The sequence below is a fragment of the Equus asinus genome, chromosome 8 (assembly GCF_041296235.1).
Source record: "Equus asinus isolate D_3611 breed Donkey chromosome 8, EquAss-T2T_v2, whole genome shotgun sequence".
Classification (NCBI taxonomy): Eukaryota; Metazoa; Chordata; class Mammalia; order Perissodactyla; family Equidae; genus Equus; species Equus asinus.
Window position 1 is genome coordinate 96,911,219 of NC_091797.1, and position 12,651 is coordinate 96,923,869.

At 62.1% G+C, this 12,651-nt stretch overlaps 1 protein-coding gene across 4 annotated transcripts; it reads left to right on the forward strand.

Annotated features, from left to right (window-relative positions):
- Positions 1-2,354: 2,354 nt before the first annotated feature.
- On the forward strand, positions 2,355-12,371 carry MMP11 (matrix metallopeptidase 11). 4 transcript variants are annotated; one of them, XM_044775418.2, is made up of 8 exons: positions 2,355-2,539; positions 7,488-7,717; positions 8,630-8,773; positions 8,851-8,984; positions 9,128-9,369; positions 9,486-9,702; positions 10,337-10,704; positions 11,651-12,371. In XM_044775418.2, the coding sequence occupies exons 1-8, from the start codon at positions 2,426-2,428 to the stop codon at positions 11,699-11,701; spliced, it is 1,500 nt and encodes a 499-aa protein (XP_044631353.1). In that variant the 5' UTR covers positions 2,355-2,425; the 3' UTR covers positions 11,702-12,371. The 4 variants fall into 4 exon arrangements, 3 of the variants coding, with proteins under 3 accessions (XP_044631353.1, XP_014706295.2, XP_070372602.1); XR_011505489.1 differs by having other exon boundaries at positions 2,364-2,539; positions 10,447-11,386; XM_014850809.3 differs by having other exon boundaries at positions 2,364-2,539; positions 10,447-10,704.
- The last annotated feature ends 280 nt before the right edge of the window (positions 12,372-12,651 follow it).

A 12,651-nucleotide genomic window follows, 5' to 3' on the forward strand; every position in this document is an offset into this window, starting at 1 on the left:
GCGTCCGGAGCTTCTCTTCGACTCCACCCCGGCCAAAACGCGGGGCAGGCGCGGGCTGCCCCCGCCCAGGGTGCGATGAGGCCCCCATGCGGCCCTGCACTCCCCCTGAGCCCCCTGCCCCACGGATGCAGCGTCGGACGCTGACAGCGTTTATGCGACATTCAAGCAGCGCGTCCGTCCCAAAGGCCTGACCTGAATGCATGGAGGCGCACGGGCAGGTTTGAATCCTGTGGCCTCGCGGTTTTACCGCCTTGTTCCGGGCCAAGGGGAGGGTGGAGGCGCGGGATGAGGACGCTTCCCAGCCCTTCAGGAACTCGAGGTTTTTATATCTTTCCTGAATGACTGCGCAGTGGTCATACTATTACCCTTGAGGAGGAGGGGCCCTGACTTCCCTCCCCTCCCCTGTCACTGTGCAGTGTGCCCTGGGGGGACCTCGTGGCACCGAGATTGTGGGGAGGATGAAATCACCCACAGCAGAGCATGGGGAGGTGGTCCCAAGTGGGGAGAGGTGCCCCTCGGTGAGGAGGAAGGAGGGAGGGAAAGGAAACAAGGGGCGGGGCAAGCAGCACGGCCTGGCACGCTCCGTTATGTGTCTGCCGTGCCCTTATGGGCCACACGTACCTGCAAGCCATGTGCACCTCTGTATTCTTACCACACAATCCTCTCAGCTGGCCTGTGAAGCAGGACCCTCCCCTGACCCCCGGCTGGGCCTGGGTCTCAGTTTTCTCCTCTCTGAAGTGGGGGTGACCACCCACCTCTAGGTGAGGTGAACATGTGCAGCGGGGGCGTTCTCTCCTCTCAGACGTGCCAGGCCTGGTCCAGCGTCTACTCCTTTGCTGGGGAAGTCCCTGCCCACCTGGTTCCCGTTTGCCAAATTGGTCCACCCTTCTAGTCTTATCAGGGTCCTCCTGCAGGAAGACCTCTGTGGCCAGCCCCCTTGCTGGCAGCATGGTTGGCCTGTAACCATGACCACCCACCCCGGGCCTGCACTGTGGGTGGTTGTGCCTCAGCACCCATAACTGTTGGACTGCAGGTTCCCCAAAGTACAGCTACGCACCGCTGGACACAGCCAAGAGCATTTAAGATAGTTACACCAATAAATGTTTTTATTTAAATAATTATGTGTTTTCAAGTATATCAGAAAAAAAGTCTATAATTAGCTCATCAAATCCATAATTTCTTGACCAATATTGCTAAGAATGAAGTAGGCATTTCAATTTTTAAAAGTGAATCACTTTGAAGAAAAAGATTGCTCACAGACCAGGTAGTGAAAGTCACTGTTGTCTTCCCTCTCCTCCCCTCTAGGGGTCTCTGTGGAGCCTTCCCGGAGAAGCCCTGAAGGCTCCTGGACTGGGACCAGAGGCAGGGTTGACAGCCTGATGGCCCTCACTTCCCTCCCAGCCACCCTCCCTTCTTAGGCCCAGGCCGGTGCCCACAGCCTCACCTTGCAGCAGCTCAGGACTCTGTCTGCCAGGATGGGAGCTGCTGCCTGGATTTTGGCTCTGCAGGGTGGCCCGGATGGAGCCAACTGCCTGGTGAGGCGGTGAGGCCCGGCCAACCCAGGGAGTGTGTACCAGTAGCAGACCCCTTTCAGCATGGGGACACCCCCTCCTTTGATGCTCACCTCTTCTCCCTCGGCTCTCAGGCGGCTGGCCCTGAGGGGCCCCGAGGAGAATGTTAGTCCCTGACCAATGGACTCCCTGGGACCCCAGCGCCCCCCTCAGACACCACCCCACTGCGCCCCTCTGACAGCACCCTCCCTCTGACTGACCCACTGGAGGGCCTCCTGGTCCCTCTGCTTGCCTGTTGGTATGGAAAGCCTTCTCCGGCCCCTCTTTCTTGGGGCCTGTTTTCCCATCTATAAATTATTGTTCTGTTCAAGCTAGGGGGCTGGCCAGCCTTCTCCTTACGCCTCAGTTTCCCTTTCCTCACAGGGGCTGTTCTGCCACCTTCCAGATGAATCAGCTGAGGCTCTAAGGGCTGGGGGGACTTGGTCAAGGGGAGGACCACCTGTTATAGGCTAGCAGGATATCAGAGGTCAGGCCACCAGGGAGCCGAGCCCAGGATGCTCCTTCCAAGGGTGGGGGTAGGGACCGAGAGGAGTGAAACCCAACTCCTCTCAGACTCTCCACCGCACGGTGGAGAAACTGAGGCCCAGAGTAGCACGAGCTGGCCAGGGCCACCCAGCAGCAGGCCCCCGAGGTGACAGGCTCGGCCCCACCAAGGGAAGGACTGGGACCCGGGCCCCAGCCGCCGCCGGGCCAGCCCCTCCCCGTCCACCTCCCCCACCCCGGCGGCCGCCGCAGCCGCCGCCGCGGGGAGAGTGTAGAACAAAAGGCGCGGGGGCGGGGCCGGGCCGGGCGGGGCGGAGGCTATAAGGGGCGGCGGCCGGCGCGGCCCAGCAGGCCCAGCAGCCCCGGGGCGGATGGCTCGGCCCGCCGGGCTCTGCTGCGCGGCCCCGCGCGCTCTCCTGCTCCTGCTGCTGCTGCTGCTGCTGCTGCCCCCGCCGCTGCTGCTGGCCCGGGCCCCGCGGCTACCGGTGAGTGCCCGTCGCCGGCCCGCTGCTCCTCCGGGGGGGCGCCGGGCACGCGGGCTGGGCCCAGTGGCCAAGCTGGACCCACGGGGGTGCCCGGGGTGCCCTGGCGCGGCCCGTTACCCGAAACGCTTTCTGGGTCCCTGCGGGCGGGATAGATAGTGAGCTTCCCGTCTTTGGAGGTGTGCAAGGGCAGCCTGCGCCGGGGCGCTCAGGCTGGTGAGGCGGGACTCTGCGCTAGACGCACGCCCCCTCCCAGCTTGGGGACGTGCTCCTCGGCGCCCCAGACAAGGCTAACCGGGTGTGTGCTGGGGGAGGTCCCAGCGGGAGTGGTTACAGGGCCGTCTCTTCATTGCAGGGACAAAGCACAGCAGGTCTCAGGCTGGTGTCAGCCTCCAGGTGTGTGGCCTCAGTGAGCTCACCTCCAGGGGTGCAGTGGGCTGGAGGATTAAGGAGGAGCTGGGGAGGGCAGGGTGCTGGGGGACATGGGATCTGAGCCTGGAAGAGGCGCCCCCCCCCCCCCCCCGGGCACCTGTGAGCGGCAAGTTTGGGAGGCTTGGAGCCAGGACATGCTTGCGCGGCGGAGTGTAGCTCCAATGCGTGTGTGAGAGTGAGGCCAGGGTGAGAAAGGAGGGGGCGGAGAGCGCTAGTGAGACCCTCTGAGAGCAAGGGGGCGGGGAGAGAAAGGGGAGGGGAAGACTGTGTGATCTGGAGAGAAGAGAGTCGGTGTGAGAGAGCAGCAGAGTGAAGAGAGGAGGGATGTCACCGGGTGTGTGTGACAGCCTGCATGTGCCCGCAAGGCTGCACCCTCCCCTGAGCTGGGGCTTTGAGGAACAAGTTACAGGGCACCAGGCAGAGCCCGGGCAACTGCACGCCCACAGGCTCCTGGGCGCCTGGACCCCTCGGACCCACCCCGCTGGGCCGCTGAGGCGAGCAGCCAGCTCAGGCAGGGATGGGCGTGTGAGGGGGGTAGAGGCAGGAGTCGGGGGAGTGGTCCGCAAGGAGGGAGGTCTAACCAGGCTGGGCCCTTCTGTCCACCCGTGCCAGCTGTGCCCTGGCCCGTCTTGCCCTGCGCTTGCTATGGGAACAGGATGGGGGAGTAGGGTGGGGGGGTGGGCACCTCCCCGCAGGCCCTGCCTCTTGCCCAGCCCCTCCTGGTCCCCTAGACCTTGGGGCAGAGTCAGGAATCCCCCTGGGTAGCTCTGGAACCCACAGGGGCGGGGGTTGGAGGGACCTACGTCTTCCCTGTGTGCCCCTTGGTGAGCCCTCTTGTGCCTCAGACCCTCACCCTCTCGTTGTGTCAGGTGGGCGGGAGAGAACGGCACCCAGGGCTGGGCTGAGGACTGAGTGCGAGGGTGTGAGGACAGGGCTCAGCAGGCACCGGGGAGACATTCCGCCACCTGGAGCTGCCCCTTTGACACTTGTACAGGGTCAGCTGGGGCCAGATCTGAGCCAGGCTGTTGTCTGTCACTCTGCAGTTATGCAGGGAGCATTTAGGGTCGCCTCCGCCATGTTTATCCCCAGGCTGCCTCCGTCAGGGCCAGGAATGCTCTGTAAATATTTATCCATCCCCGTTTGCAGCTTTCATGGTTGATGAAACCCCAAGCCCAGTGGGACAGATACTGTCTTCCCTCCTGGAGCCACCGGGGGAGGGGAGGGAAGGGGAAGATGGACCTGCCTAGCAACTGGCTGTGTGACTTGGGCAGCTTGCTTGACCTCTCTGAGCCTCAGAGGGGCTTGATGCTGCATAGAACGGCATGGTAATGCTCCCCTGTCTTCCTCACAGCCTAACCAAGTGCCCTCCCATCAGAGTCACCTCTGCTATGTCACCTCGCTATGGTCAGTTATCCCTGTTGGACCAACAGCAAACTGAAGTCCAGAGAGGGACACAACTAGCCTGGCCTTTACCCAGTGGTCCTCTAGTCTGGGGTCCTCCTTTATCTCCCCTCTACTGGGTGCCTCCCATTTTCTTGATTGGAAGGTGGTCCAGGGGCTGACTGCGAGCCTCTGGCTCAGCTGGGAGGCTGAGTCGGCCAAGAAATTCCTCGAGTATGTTTGAGGCTGTGGTTTGGTGCCTGCCCACCTCAGGGCAGGTCAAGGGAGGCTACTGGCCAAGGAGGAGGAGGGAATGCTCTGGAAGAAACACTTCTCAGGAATGTGGGTTTTGGAGATAGGCCGAGAGCTAAAGTGGGGGGAGAGCTGTGGGTCAAGAGGAGGTCTATGCCCAGCTCTTGCCTGACTTGCTGTGTGACCCTGGGCAAAGTCCTTGACCTCTCTGGGCTCTGTTTCTTCCTCTGGGAAATGCCTGCTCCCTGACCCTGGAGGGCTGTAGGTGAGGTCATGAGCACCACCCCACCTCACTGAATCCCAGCAGCCATGAGAGGACCAGCGCACCCATCTTAGGAATCAGCCAGCTGCTCCGTGCCAGGCCTGCAGCTATGGCATCTGGCTCCAGGCCAGAAAGGACTCGGGAAGATGAAGTGTGGGAGGTCAGTAGGGCAGAAAGCATGTGTTCCATCCTGGTAATGGGGAAACTGAGGCTAAGAGCCATAAATGATGGGCACCCAGAAAAAAGATCCCACTGGCTGGAGGCCTCAGTTGTAGCGCCTCCTGCTAACTGTTTCTCCAAGACCACTGGACGTGACATGGGTGGGGAGCAGGAGGCCGCTGGCCTGCGAGGAGACCCTGCATAAGCCGTTCGTCTTCTCTGGACCTGAAAGCTCCCTCTAGCTGTGACTCCTGTTTTGAAGGAGGTCATTTAGCCCTTTGCCATGGCGCCATCCCCATTTGACAGATGGGAAAGTTGAGGCTAAGAGAGGGCAGTGACTTGCCCAGGGTCACTCGATCCAGGGTCTCCGTGGCATAGAACCAGGCCTCTGAATGTCAGCCCAGGCTCTTTCTGCTGCACTGAGTGTCCCATGACCCAGGACTCTGGGTGTGGACTTGGTGCCCTGTGGGGGCAGGGGAGGAAGGGGTGGTGTGTGAGTCCATTACTCACCCTCCCTCCATGGCTGGCCGCTCCAGGCCTCACTGGGGGGCAGGGGAAGGAGAGATTTCTGCCCATGGGCATAAACAGAGCTGGTAGGCTGGACCCAGGGCTGTTTGGGGCTCCCAGGAGACAACACAGCCCTGTCCTTCCCAGGGAGGGTCCTTGAACCCTTGCCAGGGTTGAGGAAGGAATCCTTTTATCCCGGAGATTAGAGAGCAGTGTCGGGAGGGGCTGGGGAAGGCCCTGGTGGCTCATCACACAGACCTGGGGTCACCTCCTCAGTGTGAGACCCTGCATATGTGAGGGCCCCACTTTGTGGGGGTGGGGTGGGGGTTCCATGAGCCCACCTGCAAAGTGCCTGGGAAGTAGGAGGTGCTCAGTAATTTCCCGTTCCTTCTCTGCTGTCACCAAGGCGAGGCCCGCCAGGGTCCCTCCTCAGAGGTTTCAGGTAGGGGGTGGGCTGTGAGCACGACAGCCTGCCACCTGCGAGGTGTTCCCTGGGCAAGTTCCTTAACTTCTCCAGGCTCTGTTTCGTCTTCTGAGAAGTGGGCGGGATGAAGGTGGAGTTGGTGAGAGGTCCCATCCCGGGACTAAGAGCCTGTCTGTGGAGCTGATGGCTTCGCCACACTTATCAGCAGTGAGGCCAGGATCCGCTCGAACCCACAACCCAGTGCGGCTGGCCTCTGCCAGCTAACCAGCTGTTCAGTGAGCAGGCTCTGAGACTGGGGGAAAACTGCTAAGGCCTTACACCCCAGGTAGCTCCACAGCCCCCAGGGGTTCAGGAGCTCCACGTGTTCGGAAGACCCCTTCCTAGTGGGGGGCTCTGGAGGGTTGAGTTCTTGGTGGCTCTGGAATCAGGAGCTTGGGGGGCTGGGACACTGATCAGAACCCTGGGGCGCCTGGGGCCTGGGAGAGCCGCCAGAGGCCGAGGGTGGGGCCTGGGTGGCCCAGCTCCTGCCCCAAATATGGCTGTGGGGAGGCCACAGCCACCCAGGCCAGACAGGCCCAGACCAGACAGGCGCTGAGTCTCTCGGCAACAGCACCGCTCCGTGCCTCTCCTGCTTTGCGCGGTATCCCAAGCCAGGCCTTCGCCTCCGGCCTGGGGTGCCAGAGTCCTCACCTGGCCTCACCATTCCCTTGCTGGGCGACCTCACGGGTCTCCCAACTTCTCTGAGCTTCTGCTTTTTTCATGCATGAGCACTGAGACCTCCACCCTGGGACTTGCAGAGATTGGGGATCTAAGTCAGAGTCACTGCTTGTGTCCTGGGACTCCTGCAGGGTGGGGCTGGGCGTCTGGTAACTGTCTACTACCCCCACCCACACACACCCACACATGGAGGGGGCGGGCAGACCTCATCTAGCCCTGCCGTGCACCCAGCTCTGGTGGGGTACGAGCGAAACTGCCCCCCAGAAATGAGTCCTGAGTTCCAGGTCCTTATTGGGGGCACGGCTGTGCTCAGGGCTTTACACCGTCACCCTGCTTGCCCTCGGATCAGCACTGTGGGAGGTGTCATCCCCATTTGTCAGGTGAGCAAGTCCAGGCAGGGCTGCAGGGTTGCCGCCCCTCCATGCTAGGAAGTGGTGGTGGTGGTGGGTGTCGCGGGCAGGAGCCAGCTCCTGTAACTAGAGGGGTCTGGGGCAGGGACTGGGAAGAAAGGGAGGTGGAAAGGTGTTTGCTGGGGGTGTGTGGGGGGAGCAGGAGGAGCTTGCCTGGCTTTTCCTCAGCAGCATTGTGGGATCCATTCCTGGGTGTGTGTGGAGAGGAGAGCCCGAGGCCCTCGGGGAGGGGGCGGGAGGCAGCAGGAGGCCTGGGAACCAGTCATCAGGAATCAGTCAGCCGTGCCCAAGGGCCCTGCCTGGGAGGTGGGAACGCCCTTCACTTACCCAGCGAGCCAGTGGGCTGGGGCTGAGCATGGGTGTGTTGATAGCCTACGCCCCAGGCCTCGCATCTTCTCTCCTGCCCAGGACGCCCACCGCCGCCACCCACTGAGGAGGGGGCTGCAGCCCTGGCATGAAGCTCCTCCCAGCAGCCTGGCGCCTGGCCCTGCTGCCCAGGAGGTGACCCGGCCGGCTGGCGGCCCCAGCCCTCCCCGCTGTGGTGTGCCTGACCCGCCTGACGGGCCAAGTGCCCGCAACCGACAAAAGCGCTTCGTGCTGTCGGGAGGGCGCTGGGAGAAGACAGAGCTCACCTACAGGTAGGGCGAGCGCCCCGAGCGGCTCTCCATCGCTCCGGTGTCCGCAGTGCGCTGGCCGCCCTCAGCCCTGCCGCCTGAGACTCACATTGGAAAGATCTCCATGGTTAACACAGCTGTGTGTCTGCAGACCCCCAAGCCTTCCAGGGACCAACACCTCAGAACCTCAACTTAGATGCACACACAGCTGATACCCCCATACCTGTGCCCTCCCACGGCAGGGGGCGGTGCCTCTGCCAGCACGTGGAGTCTTCGCACACGTCTTGTGCCCCATAGACGTGCTGGGCATGGCCTTCAGCCACCTAGGCAGCCTCTATGGGGACCTGAGGGTCAGGCTGTGGGTTCCATGGCGAATGAGGCAGACACGGCCCGTCCTCTCAGGGTGCTAGGGCACTAGGCACATCACTGTCCAGATCTACTGGGACAGCTCGGGCTCTGTGCAGGGGGAAGCCGTGATGAGAGGCCCTGGGAGGGATGCAGACGCTGGGGCTTACACATCCTGCAGGCAGGCTCTCGGCCTGGGAGAGGAGGCACGTGAAGACAGGGCATTAAAACTGAGACTGCTGGGGTCTCAGAAATGTCCTGGGTGGGGAACTGGGAACCCAGAGGGGGCAGGTCAAGGGGTTAAGGTCTCCCCACAGTGAGTGGTACAGTCAGGTCTAGAAGGCGGGTCTTGGGGCTCTTGGTCCTGTGTCCTTTCCGCCAAATGCAGACACCTGTGTGTACCTAAGGACACACAAACCACCCAAAGATGTGCCCATGTGGCAGAGGGCCCATGCACCCTACCTGAGGCCCAGAGCACACCTGGCCCATGTCTGGTGTGCATGCACTCCCACTGAGCATCCAGGGGCCACTCCTGGCCTTCAGGGGCGGACCTTGTCCTGAGCGAGGCCCAGGCCCTTCCTCCTCCCCCAGGATCCTCCGGTTCCCATGGCAGCTGGTGCGGGAGCAGGTGCGGCAGACGGTGGCAGAGGCCCTACAGGTGTGGAGCGAGGTGACGCCACTCACCTTCACTGAAGTGCACGAGGGCCATGCTGACATCACGATCGACTTCACCAGGTGAACTGGTTGCCTGGGACCCTTTGGGAATAAGCCCCACCTGTCAGCAGCTGCTGACTCTGCCCCACCCACCCCAGGTACTGGCATGGGGACAATCTGCCATTTGATGGACCTGGGGGCATCCTGGCCCATGCCTTCTTCCCCAAGACCCACCGAGAAGGGGATGTCCACTTTGACTATGACGAGACCTGGACTATCGGGGACAACCAGGGTATGAGCTGGGGACCCATTTTCCAGATAGGACAACTGAAGAGCATAGAGAATGGGGACTTGCCAGGTCCCTGAGCTGGGGTCTGGAGCCCGGGGTCTTGCTGCAGGAGGTTTGGGGATTGCTGGGCTATTTCCCCTTTCCAGGAACAGACCTCCTTCAGGTGGCAGCCCACGAATTTGGCCACGTGCTTGGGCTGCAGCACACGACGGCTGCTAAGGCCCTTATGTCCCCTTTCTACACCTTCCGCTACCCGCTGAGCCTCAGCCCAGATGACCGCAGGGGCATCCAGCACCTATATGGCCGGCCTCGGCCAGCCCCCACCTCCAGGCCCCCGGCCCTGGGCCCGCAGGCTGGGGTGGACACCAACGAGATTGCACCGCTGGAGGTGAGGCGCAGGAGGGTGGGAAGACCGGAGGTGAGGCCCTGCACCCAGCTCCACTGCTCCACTAGCCTCTGTGGCTCCAACGTGGGCTCTTTCCTGGCCCTTCTCTCCCACCCCAGCCGGAAGCCCCACCAGATGCCTGCGAGGTCTCCTTTGACGCGGTCTCCACCATCCGTGGCGAGCTCTTCTTCTTCAAGGCAGGCTTCGTGTGGCGGCTGCGTGGGGGCCGGCTGCAGCCTGGCTACCCTGCACTGGCCTCTCGCCACTGGCAGGGACTGCCCAGCCCTGTGGACGCAGCCTTCGAGGATGCTCAGGGCCACATCTGGTTCTTCCAAGGTGAGTGGGGGCTGGGTGTCACACCCAGGAGACTTCTGGGAGCCAGGAATGTTATGGCCAAGGGGAGGGACAGACAGACATGATGGGCAGACGGAGGGTGCCCTGAAGCCTTGGGGCCAAGGGAGAGCATGGCTCACTGCTCTGGGCACAGCTGGGAGGCTCCCGGAGGCGGTGGTTCTTGAGTTGGGAGCAGGCTAGACGGTATTGCACAGGGGCCTGAGGATTGGCGCAGTCAGCCCGTGAGCCACCCAGTGGAGCAGGAATGATTATGACTCCTGGTCAGAGATGGAGGTCTGGGGCTCAGGCAGGGAAGTGACTCACCTGAGGGCACAGCTTGGAAAAGGCAGAACTAGGATGTGGCCTAGAGCCTGTTCTGTTAACTTTCAGCTGTCAGACGAGAGCCTGGAGCATTTGAGGTGGCAGGGACTTCATAAACAAAGGCCCCGCTGGGGTGCTCAGCAAGCACTTGTCATGGGCAGCCACATGCCAGGGGAAGGAGCGGGAGGCCAGGTGGCCTCTCTGCTGCTTAGACTACCCTTTTCCACGGGGCACCTCTCAGCGCCTGCGCCTGTCCTGCTGGCTCCAGCTTCTGTCTGGGGGTGCTGAGCAGGCGTTCCTGGCCTCTGTTTTACAGACAGGGAACGGAGGCTGGGAGAGTCTGTGGCGGTGGTGGCGGCTGGGCAGGCCTGTGGTGGCTGGCCATGGCAGTTGGGCAGCTCTGTTGCAGCCTCCCCCCTCTGGCAGGTGCTCAGTACTGGGTGTATGACGGCGAGAAGCCAGTCCTGGGTCCCGCACCCCTCTCGGAGCTGGGCCTGCTGGGGGCCCCAGTCCACGCCGCTTTGGTCTGGGGCCCCGAGAAGAACAAGATCTACTTCTTCTGTGGCGGAGACTACTGGCGCTTCCACCCCAGCACGCGCCGTGTGGACAGTCCCGTGCCCCGCCGGGTCACTGACTGGCGAGGGGTGCCGTCTGAGATCGATGCCGCCTTCCAGGATGCTGACGGTGTGTGGAGGGTGGCTTGGCTGGCGGCAGTGGTGCAGCAGCTGCATCTCCCTCTGGTGGTGGCTGGGCATCAGCTCCTCACCCCAGGTGCTTTGTCCAGTGCCCTCCCCGAGCCCCGCCAGGGCAGTGCCATATCCCCATGCTGCAGATGAGGACATGAGGGCCAGAGAGGTGCAAGGACTTGCCCAGGGCCTCGGCCATAGCTGGTAAACTGATAACCGCCGCACACTGAGGACCCCAGACGCAGCGCCAAGCTCCTTACACGTCTCAGGCAATTTTCAGATGTAGCACTTCTTACAAATCCAGTTTCCACAGGAGCAGAGGTTCAGGCAATGAGTCCCTCACCAGGGCCATCCAGGTGGATGGTGGGGAGCCAGGCCCCCAACCTAGGCAGGCCCTGCTCCTAACCACTGAACCTCCTGGCCTCCTGTAATCTCAAAGGACTAGACTGGGGTCTCACAGTCCAGTGCTCTCTCCTGTCCCCCATCCCTGCTTCGTTTCTGTGCTCTCCCACATCAGAGCCCACTGGGAGAGCTGTCCTGTGGTGGCCTCAGGCTCTGAAGCTCCAGGTTGCCCTTATCATCCACCTTGACTTAAGAGGCCCATCTGTGGCTGGTGGGTGCAGGAGTAGAGTGACTTGGAGGAGAGGTGGTGAGGAGAGCAGGACTTGCTTTCCCGAGAGGTAGGAGTGGGGCCTCTGAGGCTGCCAGCATCTGTCAGGCTGGGTGGTAGCTCAGACGACTCTGGGGCAGGTAGACAGGGCTCCCTGAGGGAAGGGGGGAGGTTCTAGAAGGGCCGGCCTGGGGCCTGCACTTTTCAAGGAACTCAGCAGTGGCCACGGCCTGCCTACCTGGTTCTCCCCCTGTGCCTGTCCCTGGGCACAGCCTGAGGGGAGGTGCGGGGCCCAGTGTCCAGTCGCCCAGGCCTGACTCTCCTCTCTCCTCAGGCTACGCCTACTTCCTGCGTGGCCGCCTCTACTGGAAGTTTGACCCTGTGAAGGTGAAGGCCCTGGAGGGCTTCCCTCGCCTTGTGGGCCCCGACTTCTTCGGCTGTACAGAAGCTGCCAACACTTTCCGCTAACCAGCTGGGATGACCTCAGGGCCCCTGACCCCTGCCAGGCCACTGACGTCGGCTAGATACCTGTGGCCATCTTTGTGCCCGTGGGCCCCAGGCACGGGACAGAGCCCATGTCTCCTCAGGGGGCTGAGGAGGGGTGCTGCCACCATGACAACTGCAGGGGGGCCACGCGGGTCGTGGTCATCTGCCAGCGACTGTCTCATACTGGGAAGGAGGCTCTGGCGTTAATTAAGGGTGAGGGTGGTTCAGGTCAGCTCCGCCCCACCTCATGTGGGTCATGGTCAAACCCGGCCACCCTTAATCTCCATCCCTGTCCCTCAGGGTAGGACCTCAGCAGGGCTGGGGGAGCTGGAGCCCTCACTGGTTGGTGATTCTGGAGATCTGTTCCCCAGGTTCCAGGCCAAAAGGTCCACAACCAGCTGGGGAGTGAGGGTGCTTCCTGCCGGAGCCCCCAAGCCCTGGAGGCCCCAGCATACCTCAAACCTCATCCCAGCACTGGGACCCTCCAGAACCATGTAAATGTGTGTATAGTGTGTACAAAGTCTTTTTTTAAAAAACTAAGGACTGTTATTAAACACGGTCATTTTCTATCTGCTTGCCTGGGGTCTCTCTGTGACATTGAGGCCAGGATGGGGAAAGGGATGGGCCAGGCAGGTGGGAGGCCTGGCTTGGGACCTACTCTGTCCTGGGAGCCAGGGTCACAGCCCACCCCACCCCCAAGCCTCTGGTCCTTGGGGCTGGACGCAATGCTTGGGGCTCCTCCCACTCCATTCCTCCATCACGTCTCACCGGATGCCTGTAGTGGCTTTGAAATTGGCTGCCCACTTCCCCACTTGCCCCTCAGATCCTCCTCCACTAAGTGGTCATTTT